The 21666-nt window shown below is 41.6% G+C and overlaps 1 protein-coding gene across 1 annotated transcript in view; it reads right to left on the minus strand.

Moving 5' to 3' along the window:
* Nucleotides 1–21666, minus strand: part of cep78 (centrosomal protein 78) — a 63700-nt gene that overhangs the window by 37234 nt on the left and 4800 nt on the right. The window contains 6 exon segments of the mRNA XM_078396222.1: nt 6728–6841; nt 10475–10649; nt 11110–11213; nt 11310–11382; nt 11506–11681; nt 17769–18034. Coding sequence (XP_078252348.1) covers nt 6728–6841; nt 10475–10649; nt 11110–11213; nt 11310–11382; nt 11506–11681; nt 17769–18021 — 895 coding nt within the window. The 5' untranslated portion in view covers nt 18022–18034.

Here is a 21666-nt window from a genome sequence, read left to right on the forward strand (position 1 = left end):
GTATAAACACAGCTGTAATTTCTACATGGTGAAACCAAAATGTATAAAAATTGCCTTTAATAAAATCTGACAATGTGCACTTTAACCACATGTGATTTTTTTCTATTACAAATCTCAAATTGTGGAGTACAGAGGCAAATAAATAAATGATGGATCTTTGTCCCAAACAGTATATAAATTAACTATAAATTAACTACGTAAGGAACAAGGATACTTGGTCATGAAAATATTTACAAATGACAGATTAAATCAATAAATATGTTTAAGACACATGGCCCTCTGCTTTATAAATACAGGCAAGAGGATAAAAGTAAAATTATCATAAACTTTATCAAACATTTATTGGATGCCAAAGAATCATCGCGTTCAATTCTCAGCTCTGGTTTTAGGAACAAGAGTTTGCAAGAGACTTACTAAAACTTATTGGCATAGAAAGACTTAAATTATGTCACAGAATTAGATCAAATAAAGTTGCCCGATAAAGAAAACTGAAAGTGATAGGGAAATTTGACAAAATTGCTCAAAGTTATGGATTTATAAACAAAGAAGAAACTCTTTAGTTGCAGAAGTATTGGCAAGTTTATTCAAATCTGGAATACACTGACCAAAAGGGCAATGGAATCAGCATGAACAGTAACTTCCAAAACAAAACTGAATAAATACTCATCAGAAAAATACCTTTCTGGCTGTGAGGGAAAGTGGGATATTAGACAAATTATAAAGCTTTATTAAATTGCTAGCATGGCCACAATATGCCAAGTGGCCACTCGTCCCACAAGTTTCACAATGAATAGGTCAAACAGGGAAAGTAGAGGCAAATTTACAGTACAGTAGCCAAATGCTTTCAGCAAAGAACAGCGATCAATTATTTTCCTTGGTAACAATTAGAATAATATTGCTACAACAAAAATAGCAAGAGCGTCAGGGAAAAGAGGGGTTAAAAATGGGGGTGTTTATAGGTAGCTAAATCTAAGTCACACACTGGGCTCCGCCATCTGCCAAGCAGAAAGGGTATTCATACTTTTCAACGTCAAAAACATTTGGAAACATTCAACTACTTAAAAACAGATATACACTTCAAAATTAAATATCTATGTATCAGCCATTTATAAAGTCATAAACGATAGGAGCAGAATTAGGCCATTAGGCCCATCAAATCTAATCTGCCATGTAATCATGGCTGATGTAAATCTCTCCCTCCTAACTCCATTCTCATGCCTTCTCCCCATAACCCCTGACACCTGTACTAATTAAGAATTGCATAGATTCACCACCCTGACTAAAGAAATTCTTTCTCATCTCCTTCCTAAAGGAACGTCCTTTAATTCTGAGACTATGGCCACTAGTCCTAGACTCTCCCACTCGTGGAAACATCCTCTCCACATTCACTATCCAAGCCTTTCACTATTCGGTACGTTTCTATAAGATCCTCCCCCCCTCATTTATCTAAACTCCAGCGAGTACAGACCCAGTGCCATCAAACCTAATCATATGTTAACCCACTCATTCCTGGGATCATTCTTGTAAACTTCCTCTGGACCCTCTCCAGGGCCAGCACATCCTTCCTTAGATATGGTGTCCAAAATTGCTCATAATATTCCAAATGCATCCTGACCAGAGCCTTATAGAGCCTCAACATTACATCCCTGTTTTTGCATTCCAGCCCTCTTGAAATTCTGAATTCTCTCCCCATTTAGAAAATTGTCTACGCCTTTATTCCTACTACCAAAATACGACTCCACACTTTGTTACACTATATTCCATCTGCCACTTCTCTGCCCACTCTCCCAACCTGTCCAAGTCCTTCTGCAGAGTCCCTGCTTTCTCTGCACTACCTGCCCCTCCACCTATTTTCATATCATCTGCAAACTTGGCCACAAAGCCTTCAATCCCCCTCATCCAAATCATTAATATACAACGTGAATTTAAATTTCTTTTCAAATTAATGAAGGTGCCATCCATTGCCATTTTGGCTATTATTGTAGATATTTAAATACATTTCCTGTGTTACTGCTGTAGAACTGCTGCAATTTCAATGTTCTCTTGTCTAAACTGCAGAATGTGCCAGGCATGCAGAGCCAATAAGTTTTGATCTTCAACATTTTTGTATATAGGTGGAATCCTGAACTTGATTGCACTTGTACAGTAAATTGTTAATAAGTCTTTGCAAACCAACAATGAGAATATTCAAGGAGACTGTGGGCATATTTATAACTGCCTGTGAAACTGCCTGTGAAATGTCAATGAAGTTCTTAATTTCCCCATCAGATGGCACTGCAATCATTCATTCATTTTGAAGCATATGGCTTACTTTCAACAGAGAAATAAAGAAATTTAAAGAAATTTAAAACACAAATGAAACCCGAAAAACACAAATGAAACCTGAAAAATCCAAACAAAGATCCAAACAAAAAAAAACGTAAAAACTAGGTCAGGGAGAATGGTCGGCGTGGACTGGTAGGGCCGGACAGGCCTGTTTCCATGCTGTAGTTGTTATATGTTATATGTTATATTATATGTAATGATTGTTACCCATTCACCAGCCATGAAATACCACTTGAGCTATACAAATGAAAACATACACACCAACAAATTGTGTGACATGAACTGAGAATCCCAGCAACCGTTCGGAAATAGAATCAGTTATGAGTGCTCTGATTGTGCATCAATTCCAAAAGGAGACCATTAGTAAGTTCATTATGGGAATGAATAAGCCTTTAATTCCTGGCAGAACTCTATTAACCAAACTATCGAACATTAGCAATCTCAACTCCGAAGAAGAATTGCAATGCAGGACCACTTTGCAATGAAAAATCTTAATTCAGGTACCCATAAAAATTAACATAAAACTAATAGCAGAAGGTTAATATTTACAATGATAGAACCACATAAAAACAGTTACCTTCAATGTAAACATGAACAAAATTAAATATTTTAAGATTAAAATTTTACCTAATATTCAAAACAAAATAATAAATTTTAGAAATCTTTCTTTTAAGAGTAATTTACATCTTTAATTGTATGTTATGGAAATAATTAAGGATTTAGATTCCTTAAAACATGTAGAATTCAATTTCATTATCTCCCGCAATGATTAGAAAAATATTTAATCATAATTGCATATTTTAAAAGTGCCTAATTTGTGCAATTTTCTGGGTAAAAATTGGTTTCTTTAATTCTATATTGGCTACATCAGCCATCACTTCATTTGGAAATTCTGGCTAAATCACAAAAAGCACGACATTAAAAAATGAGACAAAGTGGGGTAGCACAGTGTACATGAGATGTTGTCTTTAAAAAAAATCAAGGTAAGGCTATTGGGATCTCTTCAGATGTAGAGATAACCTGTACAGGAGGAAGTACAGTTGTACCTGAACTGGAGGAGAACCAAGATCCTGCAGAGAAGTTCACGTGCTACTCGTTAGGTTAAAGTGGAAGGGGGTAAGAACCAGACTGAAGGTCAGCAAATGGAAGTACTGATGGGAAGGTAGAGATTGTGACCAATAAATCTCAAAGGGATTACAGCCAAGGAGTGGTTAAGGAATATGGTGAAACTGATGGGCTGAAGTAATGTACTTAAACGCAAGGTGCATCATGAAGAAAGCACATGAATTCAGAGCTTGGAAATATGATGTTGTGGCTATTACGGAGACCTGGTTGCAAGAGGGCCAGGATTGACAGCTCAACGTTCCATGGTTTAGATGTTTCAGACAATGGTAAAGTGGGAGGTAAAAGAGATGGAGCAGTTGCTTTACTTATCAGGGAGAATGTCATGGTGGCACTCATGGAAGGCATACTGGAGAGAGAGTTCATCCACTCAGGCAATATGGGCACAGCTCAAAAATAACAAAGGTGCAAATACACTAATGGGATTATACACTAATCCTCCCAAAAGCCAGTTGGACCTAGAGGAAAAGATTATATAGACAGATTGCAGAGAGATGCCAAAGGGTTATTGTAGTGGGTGATTTTAACTTCCCCAATATTGACAGGGACTTACTCAGTGCAAAAGGCTTAGATTGGGCAGAACTTGTTAGATGTGTCCAAGAGGGTTTCCTGAAACAGTATATGGATAGTCCAACTTGAGGAGGGACCATACTGGACCTTGTCTTGGGAAACGAGCCTGGCCAGGTGACTGGTGTTTCAGTGGAAGACCATTTTGGGAACAGTGATCACAACTCCATAGGTTTTGAGATAGCAATGAATATGGATAAGTCTGCACCTTTGGAGAGGTACTTAAATGGGGTAAGATAAATTACAGCATTATTAAGCAGGATCCAAGGAGAATAAATTTGGAGTACCTGTAATTGTTATTGGGTATGTCCACATCTGACATGTGGGAGTTATTTAAAGACCAGATGATCAGAGTTCAGGACCAGCATGTTCCAGTAAGGAGGAAGAATAAGGATGGGAAGGTAAGGGAACCTTGGATGACCATAAATTGTGAATTTGGTTAAAAAAAAAAGAAAATGTATGCAAGGTTTAGATGAAATTAGACGGAGCCCTTGAGGAATAAAAAGGCAGGAGGAAAGAACTCAGGCAGGCAAGAGGAAGGGACAAAAGAAGTAATGAAATGCCATTGATTCAATGGTACTTTATTGTCACGAGATGGATTAAACAAAATTCCAATGTTTTTTATATGTATAATAAAATTATAGGGTAACTAGGGATAATAAGATAAAGGTTCAAGGATAAAAAAGGGTATTTATGCTTGGATGTAGGTAAGGTACTAAACAAATACGGTGCAGCTGCATTTACCAAGGAGAAGAACATGGAGGACAGTGAGGGAAATGTGGGGAACACTAATACACCAGGACAGTCTGAAATCAGGGAGGTGGTGGTGTGGGGCTGTTGAAGAGTATTAAGATCATAAATCACCAGGGCCTCATGGAATCTATCCCAGTTTATTGAGAGCCAAGATTGCCAAAGATCTTTGTATCTTCTGTAGCCACAACCACCTGGAGAACTGGAGAGTAGCCAGCGTTGTTCCTTTGTTTAAGAACGGAAATAAACACAGAGAGGAAATTATAGGCCAGTGATCCTCAAGTCAGTGGTAGGGAAGCTACTGGAAATGATTCTTCAAGATAGGATTTACTCACTTTTGGAAAAGAATGGACTAATCAGGAACAGCAAGCATTGCTTTGTCATTTCTAAGGAACATGACTGAGATTTATGAAGATAATGAAGGTGATCAATGATAGTAGGGCAGTGGATGTTGTCTACATAGATTTTAGTGCAGCATTTGAGAAAGTCCCTCATGGTAGTTAAACCAGAGTAATAAGATTAATGGGATCCATACTGTCATGGTCATTTAGAACTGGTTGACTCAGAGGGTTGTGGTGAAAGACTTATTCTAGCTAGAGGTCTGTGACGAATGGAGTTCTGCAGGGATCTATGTGGGACGTTTTTTGGGAAAAATATATAAACGACAGAAATATAAATGTAGATGGGTTTGTTAGTAACCCTGCAAACTACACCAAAATTGGGGAAGTTGTGGATAGTGAGGAACATTGTCAACATATACAGCTGGAAATAGATCTGTTACAGAAGTGGGCAGAGAAATGGCAGGTGGGGTTTAATCCAAGTACCTGTGAGGTGTTGCATTTTGGGAAGTTGAATGTAGAGAGATCTTGGGGTCCAAGTAAGTAACTCCCTGAAAGTGGCAACACGAGTAGATATAGTAAAGAAGGCATATGGTATCCTTGCCTTCACAAGTTGGCACATGGAGTATAAGAGTATGGAACTCGTGCCGCTGAGTTACTCCAGCACAATGTTTCTTTTTTTCTTTACAAAGGTGTTATGGCTATAATACATTCTGCAATTAATAGTCGATGGATATTGGATTCAAGAATCTTCACATGGGGATTTACTTCAATTTTGCAAAAAAGTGTAATATTTGGAAATAAGATAATCCCCATGTTCCTGTTTATCTGCTACTTCATAATTCTGCATCAAACTTAATTTAGAAACCTCGATTTGGACTACACAGTCTAGTACTATTGTGCTTTTAAAATTATAGAAATTGTGGATCACAGAAGTTTCAAGGTCGTCAAGTTTATTGTCACATGTACCAATAGGTACAGTGAAATTTGAGTTACTATACAGCCATACTAGGTGAAAAGCAACAAGACACACAACCACATAAAAGTTAACATAAACATCCATCACAGTGGATTCCACATTCCTCACTGTGATGGAAGGCAATAAAGTTCAATCTACTTCCTCTTGTTATTTAACCAGCGGAAACAGTCATAATGTGCCCAGTTTGAGTGAAAACCTGTAAATTTACCAAATGACTTGTTCTTTTTTGAGGGATCTTTCAAATAAAAACCATTGTAGATCATGGACTACATTAAAATTACAAATTATGTAAAATATCAAAATATTAAATAGGATATTAATGTTAGGAGGTGTCAGGGGTTATGGGGAGGAGGCAGGACAATGGGGATAGGAGGGACAGATAGATCAGCCATGATTGAATGGCGAAGTAAACTTGATGGGCCGAAAGGCCTAATTCTGCTCCTATCACATATGAACTTATGAATAATAATAATAGAATTATTGATTTATTGAATGAATTTGTATTCAACATAATTTTATATTACTAGTGCTGTCTTATTTCACTATGACCAACTGCAGCAGGCAATTCTGGTGCATGAAAATTTACGTTAAACATTGTTTTTCAACATAAAATAGATCAGCAAATTAATTCTGATATTAAACTCACCGATTAATGGGTTTTTTCGAACATCCAAAACAATTAATGTAGTACTAGACTGTAAGCTATTGAGCAAAGCTTTGGCTCCTTCATTGGACATGCCACACTGTTGCAAATCAAGCGCTGTAATAAAGATAAAACACATCATAAATGAATTTCACGCCATCAGTAAAATGTTCATTAGTTGCACCAAAGATAAAATTTCCATCATATATATATATATATATATATATATATATATACGATGGAAATTTTATCTTTGGTGCAACTAATGAACATTTTACTGATGTAAAAAAAAAAGATTGGCCTACCGGTAAATTCCACAAAACAAAAGCAGTAACGTTTAATTAAGTCAACTAAGATAGGAGGATTTATGAGGAAGCTTGGAAGCTTGGAAGCTTTTATAACATCGACATCCCTATATATTTATGTTAATAACATTTTTTTTTAGTATATATATATATATAGCAAAAATAACACTTCAAGAAAGTAAGCCCAAAGCTTCCAGGATGGTTTTATTGTCCGATCAAATCTCTTTCTACCCTTAAAGTACATTATAACAGCGATCACAATTAAAAAAAAATGTTATTAACATAAATATATAGGGACGTCGATGTTATAAAAGCTTCCAAGCTTCCTCATAAATCCTCCTATCTTAGTTGACTTAATTAAACGTTACTGCTTTTGTTTTGTGGAATTTACCGGTAGGCCAATTATTTTTTTTTGTCTGTTATTAATCACACCCTTTGAAATTATGCTTGTGGATTACATAAATTGCTACAGTGGTCACAATTTGCAATTGCAACATTTTGAGTAAGTGACCATTAAGGAATAGCAACACATGTCTAAGTCCAGATGGTCCATAAGCAATAGGAGCAGAATTAGTTAATTCGGCCCATCAGTTCTACTCCGCCATTCAATCATGGCTGATCTCCCCTCCTAACCCCATTCTCCTGCCTTCTCCCCATAACCCCTGCACCCATCTTCATGAAGGAAGATGTAAATGTATTCTTATTCCCATGCCACTGCTGCAATTATATTTTTTAATGTTTGTAGCTTTTTAAAATGGCGTCAAAGAAGCCGTGGCAAGATGCTTGTGTGAACGCGCAGCGTTACAGCGCATGCACCAATGCTTTTGGATGGTATTGAGCTTCTTTACTCTTGTAGGAGCTATACTCATCAAAACAAGTAGAGAGTTTTGTAATCATACTTCTAATGTGTCGGTATTACAGTATAGCAAAGGGGATTACAGAGGCATGAGGCGGGAGCTGGCCAAAATTGATTGGAAGGAGGCCCTAGCAGGGAAGACGGTAGAACAGCAATGGCAGGTATTCCTGGGAATAATGCAGAGGTTGCAGGATCAATTTATTCCAAAGAGGTGGAAAGACTCTAAGGGGAGTAAGAGACACCTGTGGCTGACAAGGGAAGTCAGGGACAGCATAAAAATTAAGGAGAGGAAGTATAACATAGCAAAGAAGAGTGGGAAGACAGAGGATTGGGACTCTTTTAAAGAGCAACAAAAGTTAACTAAAAAGGCAATACGAGGAGAAAAGATGAGGTACGAGGGTAAACTAGCCAATAATATAAAGGAGGATAGCAAAAGTTTTTTTAGGTACGTGAAGAGGAAAAAAATAGTCAAGGCAAATGTGGGTCCCTTGAAGACAGAAGCAGGGGAATTTATTATGGGGAACAAAGAAATGGCAGACGAGTTAAACCGTTACTTTGGATCTGTCTTCACTGAGGAAGATACACACAATCTCCCAAATGTTCTAGGGGCTGGAGAACCTAGGGTGATGGAGGAACTGAAGGAAATCCACATTAGGCAGGAAATGGTTTTGGGTAGACTGATGGGACTGAAGGCTGATAAATCCCCAGGGCCTGATGGTCTGCATCCCAGAGTACTTAAGGAGGTGGCTCTAGAAATAGTGGAAGCATTGGAGATCATTTTTCAATGTTCTATAGATTCAGGATCAGTTCCTGTGGATTGGAGAATAGCAAATGTTATCCCACTTTTTAAGAAAGGAGGGAGAGAGAAAACGGGTAATTATAGACCAGTTAGTCTGACATCAGTGGTGGGGAAAATGCTGGAGTCAATTATAAAAGACGAAATTGCTGAGCATTTGGATAGCAGTAACGGGATCGTTCCGAGTCAGCATGGATTTACGAAGGGGAAATCATGCTTGACAAATCTACTGGAATTTTTTGAGGATGTAACTAGGAAAATTGACAAGGGAGAGTCAGTGGATGTGGTGTACCTCGACTTTCAGAAAGCCTTCGACAAGGTCCCACATAGGAGATTAGTGGGCAAAATTAGGGCACATGGTATTGGGGGTAGGGTACTGACATGGATAGAAAATTGGTTAACAGACAGAAAGCAAAGAGTGGGGATAAATGGGTCCCTTTCGGAATGGCAGGCAGTGACCAGTGGGGTACCGCAAGGTTCGGTGCTGGGACCCCAGCTATTTACGATATACATTAATGACTTAGACGAAGGGATTAAAAGTACCATTAGCAAATTTGCAGATGACACTAAGTTGGGGGGTAGTGTGAATTGTGAGGAAGATGCAATAAGGCTGCAGGGTGACCTGGACAGGTTGTGTGAGTGGGCGGATACATGGCAGATGCAGTTTAATGTAGATAAGTGTGAGGTTATTCACTTTGGAAGTAAGAATAGAAAGGCAGATTATTATCTGAATGGTGTCAAGTTAGGAGGAGGGGGAGTTCAACGAGATCTGGGTGTCCTAGTGCATCAGTCAATGAAAGGAAGCATGCAGGTTCAGCAGGCAGTGAAGAAAGCCAATGGAATGTTGGCCTTCGTAACAAGAGGAGTTGAGTATAGGAGCAAAGAGGTCCTTCTACAGTTGTACCGGGCCCTGGTGAGACCGCACCTGGAGTACTGTGTGCAGTTTTGGTCTCCAAATTTGAGGAAGGATATTCTTGCTATGGAGGGCGTGCAGCGTAGGTTCACTAGGTTAATTCCCGGAATGGCGGGACTGTCGTATGTTGAAAGGCTGGAGCGATTGGGCTTGTATACACTGGAATTTAGAAGGATGAGGGGGGATCTTATTGAAACATATAAGATAATTAGGGGATTGGACACATTAGAGGCAGATAACATGTTCCCAATGTTGGGGGAGTCCAGAACAAGGGGCCACAGTTTGAGAATAAGGGGTAGGCCATTTAGAACGGAGATGAGGAAGAACTTTTTCAGTCAGAGGGTGGTGAAGGTGTGGAATTCTCTGCCTCAGAAGGCAGTGGAGGCCAGTTCGTTGGATGCTTTCAAGAGAGAGCTGGATAGAGCTCTTAAGGATAGCGGAGTGAGGGGGTATGGGGAGAAGGCAGGAACGGGGTACTGATTGATAGTGATCAGCCATGATCGCATTGAATGGCGGTGCTGGCTCGAAGGGCTGAATGGCCTACTCCTGCACCTATTGTCTATTGTCTATTGTCTATTGTGCAGGCTGGAAGGTTTAGAAAAACAACAATTATGATGTTAAATACTCTAACCAACTGCAAACTAGTTAAGGTCAGTAAATTAATTTGAATAAACTGATCAAATGGGAAATGTCCTATTCTTCAGCTTTGACAGGTACCCTGTGGTTACATTCTTAAACCAACAAAACAATTGTTACTAGGAAGCTGTACTGAACCTTTAAGCATTCATCCTGCATTAAAATCCCGATAAACGTTAAGATCTTCATAGCTTAGCATTTAAAATTTATTTATATTATTACCATATCTTTAAACTCAACTTGCCTTTTAGCCATAGGTCATCTTTGATGGCTTCTGCAAAAGCAATAGCTCCAGTATCACCAATTAGTGAGTTACAATTTATGGTAATACGACGCAAACCAGTCATACAATCCAGATCAGGATGCCTGTAACGAAGACTTTCTGCCCAAACTTCACTGTGCCTATTTGTTGCTTGATGCTGTTTAAAACAGAAGGGTATGAAGTTTAAATATATTTAAATATTACATAACTTGATACCTATATACTAAAACTCTCGTTTGTTTGTTTGTTCCTGAACTATAGCCAAAACGGTACACGATAGCGCGACAATTTTAGGCCCACCTTACTCACCATTGTCCCTTTGGTGCGAATGGAGGAAGTTTCAGAGAGGGGGGGGTGGTGGAGGGGGGGTTTAGGGGGGGTGGAGGGAGGGGGGTGGAGGGAGGGGGGTGGAGGGTGGAGGGAGAGGGGGGGAGGGAATGGGGAGGGAGGGGGGAGGGAGAGGGGAGGGAGAGGGGAGGGAGAGGGGAGGGAGAGGGGATGGAGGAGAGGGTGCTGCACCAATGCAGGAGAGGTTTGGGCCCAACGGGTCCACTTGGTCTAGTAGATATTAAAACTGAAATAAAACTGGCATTGCACAAGCAAGAGATAAAACCTGCCTTAATAACTTTGGTAATGTGTTCTGCACCACACCATGTAAGATTGCAGCCTGTGAAGTTAATCGTCTTAATCGTTGCAGAATTCTTCAAGCTCTTGCAAATTACTGAAAGACAGTTTTGCAAAATATAAATTATTCAACTAACAAACTAATGCAAATAATCTGATGTAGGACAAATGCATCAAGTTCCAGAATACGTACTTTCCAGCCCTTCATCGCCTATAGGGCAATAAGCCAATGAAATGTTCTGCAGAGACTTTGTCCTGGATAAGCCCTATAAGAAATGGACATCATCGGCAAAGAAATGCAATTAAAGATTGTATACGTCAACAAACTCACCAGTAAGCCATATTTTTTTGCCTCATATGCATGTTACCTTATGATACACATTTCTCACCTTTGTTAATGTTGTGAGATCGCCATGCCTCAAAGGTAATCCTTGTAGCTCTAAAGACTTTAAAGCACTGGAAGCAATCAGACAGTCTCTAATTGATGCACAAAGTTGAAGTGTGCAGCCTTTTGAACGGATAGCTGGCATACGTTTTCTGATGTATTGTTTATGTCTCTCGCTCCCTTCAAAACCAAAATTGAGAATATAAATTCCTAAAAACACTTAAATTTAATCTGCAAAAATATTCTTCAATCTGTGATAGTGTTCTTTAGCTTAATACGCACAAATGTCAAAATATTTTGACAATTTAAATTAATAATATTTCACAATGAACTAGTATACATCTCTCACACTGAATAGTCTTGTTGAGTTGGTGACCTTCATCAAATCTTCAGAGAGTTCTTGGGAGGTGATGAGTTGATGCTTTAGGGAAGAACATTCTGTGCAGTGCAACAGTATGCACTATTTAAGGAAGTAAACTTGGATACTGAGAGGATTATTCTTTATTCTCCTCCCAACATGTTGCTGTAGATACACGTATTCACTACTTTCCTTGACAGGTTTACTCTGCCCCAGGAAACTCTTCCCTTGTTAAAATGTAGCCAAGCTTTTTTTAAAAAAAGATTTCAGTTATCGTCAATCATTTAAGTCATCATTAATTCATTAGAACAAAAGAGGATAAGGGGGATAATTTGAGATAAACATTTTGTTCAAAACTTCCTCGCCCACCTTCCTTGAGAGTGTCTAATATTATCTGACACTCAATGTAATCAATGTAATCTGGTTAGCACACAACAAAAAGCTTTTCACTGTACCTCGCTACATGTGACAATAAACTAAACTAAACAATTGGTGGGACTTCACATTAACCCAAAGACTACTAGATTAATCGAGTCATAGAGTGATACAGTGTGGAAACAGGCCCTTTGGCCCAACCTGCCCGCACATGCAAACATGTCCCAGCTACATTAGTCCCACATGCCAGCCACTGTCCATATCCCTCCAAATCTTGAACAAACTATCACATGGCAACACACTACTGATTTTATAGCATGTTCTCGCAACCTGCCTTGACTTCCTATAACTTCTTTGACTTCCCCTCCCATTCCCAATCTGATCTTTCTGTCCTGGGCCTCCTCCATTGTCAAAGTTTGGCCCAGTGCAAATTGGAGGAACAGCACCTCATATTTCGCTTGGGTAGTTTACACATCAGCAGTATGAACATTGGCTTCTCTAACTTCAAATAACCCTTGCTTTCCTTCACTCTCCATCCCCTCCCGCTTCCCAGTCCTCCCATCAGTCTTACTGTCTCCGACTATATTCTATCTCTGTCCCACCCATTCCCCCGACATCAGTCTGAAGAAGGGTCTCGACCCGAAATGTCACCCATTCCTTCTCTCCAGAGATGCTGCCTTACTCCAGCATTTTGTGTCCACCTTTGACTTCCTAGATTTGGATGAGTACATTTTGGCTTTCAAGCTCATTTCTTGTCTCCTCCTTTCCTTCTATTCCTGGTATTTGTTGTGAAGCCATTTCAATCAGCACCTAATTGTTAGAGAATCTTAATAAGGAATAAGGATTAATTCAGAAGTATCATTTCTCTAAATCTATACGTAATTTTTTTTCCTTTAACTATGTTCATTCTTAAAATTTACTTTTCTTAAGGGAGCCCCTTAGAATGCAAGATGACTTTCTTCCACACTGAATCAGTGAGTTTTAAGATGATTGGCAAGGCCAATGAGGAATCTAGTCTGCCAGGGGTGGGGAATAAAGTGGTTGATGAGGCAGGCAGAATGGTAGCTTGGGAATTAGTCAGTTCCTTACATCATTTACCCAGGGCAACCCTCTGCTGCTGATGCGTTCAAGGTTCTCAATGCCTTCTTCCATAATTCTCCATTTTGCACAGTCATGGACCAGTGATTTCCACGAATGAGTAGAAATACTGTACTTCCAGATGGCTTAGAATACATCCTTGAATCGTTTCCTCTGCCTACCCGTTAATCTCTTGCAATGACAAAAGATGAACAAAAGTACTTTTCGGGAGGTTAGTATTATTAATACGTGACATATCCTGGTCATCTGAACAAAATGAGTGCAATCAGGGCCAACATACTCGTTTCGGTTCACTTATCTGTGTATTTGGAAGATTTTGTATTGTACACAACTAAACATCCTTCCTTTGTAAAACTATACATGATTATACTGCATTATCCTACCTCGAGTCCCTTTAGCTCTCCACTACTGTTTAATATGCAGATTATGAATACATGGAAGCTCAATCTGGAAAATCCAAACCAGCTTCCTGTTCAGACACTTTGCTCATCCTCCGACTCAACTCTATCATCTTATCTGTACTCTTTTTTTCAGCTGCAACTCTGTGGACAATGGAATTCCTGGACTCCTTTGTCTTCTAGACACAAGTCTCTGCTACCCTGTGGAAGTGAGAAGGATGTAGAGAGGTGTCAGGATGACTTAGACAGTGGTGGGGCAAGGAAAGGGCAGATGGAATATATTGTGGAAAACATTAGGTCCTTCACTTAGGTAAAATAAAAACAGACACGATTTTTAAAAAAATGAGAGATTGAAACATGTTGATATTCAGAGGAATTCAGATGGCTTTGTAAACAAATTATGTAAACGAACATGCAATTAGGAAGGCAAACTTATAGTTGCCTTCACCTCAAATTGATTACAGTGCAAAAACATTAGAGGTTTGGATCATTGATCCACTAATCCTCTAATTTAACAGATTTCAATTAATCAGGTTTTTTTACTGTAGTTCGTTGGATTTACAAAGGAGTTGATAGAAGAATTAAGGATCACTCAACATGCACAGGGCTGCCACTAGCTAGAGTAGGAAAAGAACAATAAGTACAGCATATCAGGAAATTCAAGGCTCTAGAAGTTCAGATTTTCAACTGTGGAGAAGCTGAAAACTGGTGCAGAAAAACAGGACTTTCTAAAAAGGCCAGCCAATTCCTCAGGCCAATTAACGAGCTGAGGTGAGTTTCAGTTGGAGAAGCTGAAAGGAAGAATAGAAGAGTGGGACCTTTAAAAGGCCACACAATTAACAAGGCCACATGGTTAATGAGTTGAGATGAGTTTCAGCCGGAGAAGCGACAAGCAGTTACCACCCTGGAGCAACTGCTCCAATTGGCTTTATAAAAGGAAATCAGGCTGGTGCAGCAGCCTGTTAGAAGTGGCTGTGGGGAGATGAAATGCCACGTGAGGATAATAGTGACTTAAGGTATGTTCTATGATTTGTTTTCCTTTTGTGAACATTCCTTGCTCATGTGTGTCAACTTGGCAGGTAAATATTCCTCTGTTGAATATGACCTGGTGGGGGATCCAATATCCTTGAAGGTTGGTTTGCTAGTGTTCAAAGAAAGTATTTAACCTAGGGATGCAGGGGGATGGGAAACAGGGTAGGTCAGAAATTGGAAGGAAGGGAAGGTAGAGGTCATGACCTTGAGTCTCAAAGGAAGGACAGACAGGCAGGGAGACGTGCAGGAATGTAGTGATGCTGATGGGCTGCAGTGTGTTTATTCAATGTAAGGAGGAGTGTGGAGAAAGCAAATTAACAGAGCCATGATTGGTGCTTGAGACTACGATGTTGTGTTCACTGCAGAAATGTGGTTGCGAGTGGGACAGGACCAGCAGGTCAATGCGCCAGGGTTTTGGATGTGATGGAGGAACATATGGAGACAGCAGTTAGATGCCAAAGCAACAGTTTTCTTTGTGTGTAACTTTGATTTATCCCAATATTGAGTGGAACTTGCTCAGCGCCAAAGGCTTACATAGGGCAGAACTTGAGCTGTATGCAAGAGGGTTTATTGAAACCATGTGTGGGTAGTCCAATTGAGAAATGTGCCTGGTCTGGTGTCTAGTGTACCAGTGGTAGATCATTTTGAGGAACAAGTTTTAAAATTGTATAAGGCCTTGTGGGAAGGTACTAAATTGGAACAAGGCAAACGTCAATGTTGTTGGACAAAATTTTGGGAGGATGCACTGAAAACAGTTATTGGTTAAGACCAATCTGACATGTGGGAGTTGTTTAAAGACCAGTTGATTGAAGCTCAGAAACAGCATGTTCCAAAAAGGATTTATTCACAAAATGCTGGAGTAACTCAGCAGGTCAGGCAGCATCTCGGGAGAGAAGGAATGGGTGACGTTTCGGGTCGAGACCCTTCTTCAGACGGGTCTCGACCCGAAACGTCACCCATTCCTTCTCTCCCGAGATGCTGCCTGACCTGCTGAGTTACTCCAGCATTTTGTGAATAAATCGATTTGTACCAGCATCTGCAGTTATTTTCTTATACTATATGTTCCAAAAAGGAGGAGGGTCAAGGATGGCTAAGTAAGGGAACCTTGGATGATCAAAGAGGACTGCCATGAGGGAGGAGGGGAAGAACAATGGAGGACCTGGCGTTGGGGGACGGCTGTGAGGGAGGGGGGAGAACAATAGACAATTGGGGAGGGGGGGGGAACACCAAAGGACAATGGGGAACCAGAGTGGGGGGCGCCGCTGTGTGTTGGGGGGGGGGGGGGGGGGTATTCTTTCCGATCCTCAACCAACCTCCGGCACCCACCACGGCCCCGTCCTCGTCTGACCTCCAGGACCCATGCGGGCCCTCCCACCAGCCCACCCTTCACCAGCCCACCCTTGGCCTCTGCCAGGTCCTCTCAAAGGCTTCAGCGCTCGCCGGGACCATCCCAATGCGCCACCATGGCACTCGGCAAGAGCTTCGTAATGCGCTGCCACATAGCTCACTGGGAGCTTCTCAAGATGGGAGCTTCTCAATGCGCCGTAGCACTCGCCGGGAGTTTCCTAAATATACTATAGTTAATAAAGCATATATATTATAGACTAGAACAATCACCTATTCATGGCAAACGCATTTATATCAGGAGGGCTACAATACAAAAACAAGGATGTAATGCTGAGGCTCTATAAGGTGCTGGTCAGGCTGCATTTGGAGTATTGTGAGCAATTATGGGCACCATATCTGAGGAAGGATATGGAGAGGGTCCAGAGGAGGTTTACAAGAATTACCCCAGGAATGAGTGGTTAACATAGGATGAGTGATTGAGGGCACTGGGCCTGTACTCACTGGACTTTAAAAGATATCAGGGGGACCATTGAAACTTACTGAATATTGAAAGGCTTGGATAGAGTGGATGTGGAGAGTGGGAGAGTCTAGGACTAGAGGTCACAGCCTCAAAATTAAAGGAAATTCCTTTAGGAAGGAGACGAGGAGGAATTTCTTTAGAAAGACACAAAAAGCTGGAGTAACTCAGCGTCTCTGTAGAGAAGAAATGGATGACGTTTCGGGTCGAGACTGGTTAGGGATAAGGGAAATGAGAGATATTAGGTGATTGCACGCAAGGTCAAAGTGCGTGACGCATGGAGTCACTCAAGCCATCTGGAGGACATGGCAGCTTACAGCATACACTACCAACACATGCAACACAGACATTCTTACCTTTAAAAAGCCGCCAAAAGGCCAATTTTTGTGCTGTAAAAACTGAGGAAGAAGCTGGAGGATCCAATGGAGGAAGAGGAACCAGGAGAAGGGCTGCCAAGCCCGGGGAAGCAAGAAACAGCTGGGAAGACGTCTGGCCAGCCGGCGAGAGAAGGGGAAGCGCGGCCGGGAAGGGAGGCAGGAGAGCAAGCCCGAGAAGCAGAGAAGGAGAAGTGGAGGAGGAGGAGGAAAAGACGGGGTTGAGCGAGCTGGGAGAAACCGAGCCGAGGGGTCTGGAGGGTCTGCAGGGGCAGAACCAGCGAGCGTTGGAGGTCGGCGACCCGTCGGGGCCTGAGGGCGAAAGGCCCAGGGAGGAAAGGCACGACGGCCTTGGAGGAGGAGGCGGTGGAAGACGAGGAGCGGAGTGTCGAGCTCGAAGAGGAGGAGGAAGAGGACCGGGGAGAGGCCGATCGGCTCCCTTCCCGGCTCGCTGGTTCTGCCCCTGCAGACCCTCCAGACCTGTGGCCTGCTCAGCATTGCCTAGTAGGCCAGAAGATGCAACATCACAACATTAACAGCACATTGCAAAAACAAGAGCTAAATGCCCATCATTTCACTCCATTTCACTCCATTACTAACTTTTCCTTTGTTCCTTCCATTGCCCCACCTTCTCCTCTACTTGGACTTACTTGCTTGCTCTTTCAATTCTGATGAAAGGTTTTTAACCTGTAATGTTAAATGGTTAAATCATTTCACAGATTATGCTCAACTGTTCTTTAGCATTTCTGTTTTGGTTTGGTATCTTACCTGTTTCTCCAAGACCAGGCTGATAGTAACTCCTAATTGCAAGAAAAGCTAAATGTCTGTTAATTCTGATGGAATTGAAAATTGGTGTCCACTCAGGCAGCTTGATACGATCACCGTTAATATCCAGGACACCGCTATTTAAGTTTGCCTTCACTGATTTTAACGGAACCAGGTCATGGAGAGCACACAAATGTTCATAATGTGATTCAAAATCCAAAGACCCTCGCTGGCGCAAATGAGTTGATTCAATCATTTTATGCAAGAGCCTGTGGAATGAATGAAAAAACGTAATTATTTCAGCTGAAAGTCTTCAAACCTTCCAAGCAAGAAAGTACAAAGCAATGTAGAAAAAGTTAAAGATTTGCATTTCATTTTATAACAGCATTAAATATGCAATAACTATTTCTCAGATGCAAGGAAAACATCACTCTTTTTTTACAAACTCAAATATCTGAGACTATAACTTTTATTAGAAACATAGAAACATAGAAAATAGGTGCAGGAGGCCATTTGGCCCTTCGAGCCAGCACTGCCATTCATTGTGATCATGGCTGATCATCCACAATCAGTAACCTGTGCCTGCCTTCTCCCCATATCCCTTGATTCCACTAGCCCCTAGAGCTCTAATATTGTCATATGTGCTAACACAGAACACTGACATTCTCACTTGCAGCAGCACAACAGGTTTGTCAACACAGTATTCAGTACATAATATAATAAACAAACAAAGAAAAGGAAGTTCAATAAATAATAAAAACCCAATATCGTACAAAAACTATATATTTTTTAACTAGTGCAACCAAGGCAGTTTATAGTTTGGAGTTTAGTTGGAGTTTGTAGTGTTCAGGAACCTGATGGTTGTTGGGAAGAAGTTTTTCCTGTACCTGGACGTTACAGTTTTCCAACTCCTAAACCTTCTTCCCGATGGTAGGAGTGAAATGAGTGTGGGGTGTGGGTCCTTAATGATGTTGGTTGTCTTGTTGAGGCAGTGCCTCTTATAGGTCCATTTGATGGTGGGGAGGTCAGTACCCATGATGGGCAAGGCAGCGTTCGCCACCTTTTGTAATCTCTTTCATTACTGGGCATTCAAGTTACCGAACCAGGTTGTGATGCAGCCAGTCCATATGCTCTCTACCATACACCTGTAGAAGTTCACGAGAAGTTGCCGTCTAAGGATTATTCACTGCTCTATCCTTAACACTCCTCTTGAGTTGCACTACACTTGTATTTTTCTCTTTGCACTACCTATTGTACATGTGCAGGATTTGATTGTACTCGTGGATAGTATGACTTGGCTGGGCAGCATAGTGTTTCCACTGTATCTTTGAACACATGACAATAAAGCAATACCAAAGGTGTAACATGCTGACCAAGTGTGAGTAGGGATTCAGCTTTCGCATAGAGCACAGATGAGAAAAGCCAAATAACTTATTTGTTGTATATTTCCAATAACTTTGTATTATGTTAGCACGATCAAATTCACATTGAAATTCCTGTATATTTAGGGATTTAGATCAAGACCTATTTGTCTTCTCAGATGTGAAATATAGCAGAGCTATCCTTGTCACCAAACCAATAAATATGTCTCAAGTCAATGGAACAAATTATATCTGGGCATCATCGAAGTGTTGCCTTAATTTTTTTTACTTTCCCAATTAGAACTGTTTATGTAGCCAGCACTAAGATTGGCAGTTTTACTTGATAGTGTAGGAAACTGCCTATCACATCTCACATGGTTTCAATTTCACACCAAAATAATTGTGATTTGATATTCCTTCTACTAATGGCACGTTGGCAAACTTCTTGATGCACATGTCACTACCTGCAATCATACAGTTAGAAGCTGTTTTGATGTTAAAATCAATATACTGACCATTACATTTTAAACTGCCACTTTAAATTTTAAAATCACTGCAATTACCATTATTATTGCAACTGGCATAACAGTTTCAGCCTCCCATCGTCCACAGAACTACAATATTTTCAGTCTCCATTGTGGATTTGTTTTTATCGTTGTTCTTAAATTGATGCTGACATTGTTCTGACTTGCAAGACTGGGTCTAGCCTAGCACAGAAAAGACAAATGTGTCTTATTGTAGTTGAAGCATTTCATTGCTTTAAACTGGTGTACTTGTATTGGATCTTAATTACATGAATAGTAAGTTTTCCTACAACGCTCACCTTTTGCACCAAACTCAATTAGAAGACTTCATATGAAAGCTGTTTGCCTGTGCACACTAGCACTTCCAACATGCACCAGCTCAAATTCTCTGGTGTTAAAAGAAGCCATCTCCATCTATATTGCATGCATGCCCAAGTGTTAAATCTTGTGTATTTGTCAACTTAGTTTAAACTTGATATAAGAAAATAACTGCAGATGCTGGTACAAATCGATTTATTCACAAAATGCTGGAGTAACTCAGCAGGTCAGGCAGCATCTCGGGAGAGAAGGAATGGGTGACGTTTCGGGTCGAGACCCTTCTTCAGACTGATGTCAGGGGGGCGGGACAAAGGAAGAATATAGGTGGAGACAGGAAGATAGAGGGAGATCTGGGAAAGAGGAGGGGAAGGGAGGGACAGAGGAGCTATCTAAAGTTGGAGAAGTCGACGTTCATACCACCGGGCTGCAAACTGCCCAGGCGAAATATGAGGTGCTTCTCCTCCAACTTCCGGCGGGCCTCACTATGGCACTGGAGGAGGCCCATGACAGAAAGGTCAGACTGGGAATGGGAGGGGGAGTTAGAGTGCTCGGCCACCGGGAGATCAGTTTTGTTAATGAGGACCAAGCGCAGGTGTTCAGCGAAGCGATCGCCGAGCCTGCGCTTGGTTTCGCCGATGTAAATAAGTTGACATCTAGAGCAGCGGATGCAATAGATGAGGTTGGAGGAGGTGCAGGTGAACCTTTGTCTCACCTGGAAAGACTGTTTGGGTCCTTGGATGGAGTTGAGGGGGGAGGTAAAGGGACAGGTGTTGCATCTCGTGCGGTTGCAGGGGAAAGTGCCCGGGGTTGGGGTGGTTTGGGTAGGAAGGGACGAGTGGACCAGGGAGTTACGGAGGGAACGGTCTCTGCGGAACGCAGAGAGGGGAGGGGATGGGAAGATATGGCCAGTGGTGGGGTCCCATTGTAGGTGACGGAAATGTTGGTGGATGATATGTTGGATCCGCTGGCTGGTGGGGTGGAAGGTGAGAACGAGGGGGATTCTGTCCTTGTTGCGAGTGGGGGGAGGGGGAGCAAGAGCGGAGCTGCGGGATGTAGAAGAGACCCTAGTGAGAGCCTCATCTATAATGGCGGAGGGGAAGCCCCGTTTTCTGAAGAACGAGGACATCTCGGAAGCCCTAGTGTGAAACATCTCATCCCGGGTGCAGATGCGGCGTAGACGGAGGAATTGGGAGTAGGGGACCGGGTGGGAAGAAGTGTAGTCCAGATAGCTGTGCGAGTCGGTGGGTTTATAGTAAATGTCCGTCACTAGTCTGTCTCCTGTGATGAAGATGGTGAGGTCCAGAAACGGGAGGGAGATGACAGAGATAGTCCAGGTATATTTAAGGGCAGGATGAAAATTGGAGGTGAAGTGTATGAAGTCAGTGAGTTCTGCATGGGTGCAAGAGGTAGCACCAATGCAGTCGTCGATGTAGCGGTTGGTAGATTTCGGGGATGGGGCCAGTGTACGTCTGGAACAGGGATTGTTCGACGTACCCGACAAAGAGGCAGGCGTAGCTAGGGCCCATGCGAGTGCCCATCACTACGCCTCTGGTTTGGAGGAAGTGGGAGAAGTCAAAGGAGAAGTAGTTGAGGGTAAGAACCAGCTCTGCTAGGCGGAGGAGAGTGTTGGTCGATGGGGATTGGCTGGTTCTACGGTCGAGGAAGAAACGGAGGGCTTCGAGACCATCCTTGTGGGGG

The sequence above is a fragment of the Rhinoraja longicauda genome, chromosome 3 (genome assembly GCF_053455715.1).
Source record: "Rhinoraja longicauda isolate Sanriku21f chromosome 3, sRhiLon1.1, whole genome shotgun sequence".
NCBI lineage: Eukaryota > Metazoa > Chordata > Chondrichthyes > Rajiformes > Arhynchobatidae > Rhinoraja > Rhinoraja longicauda.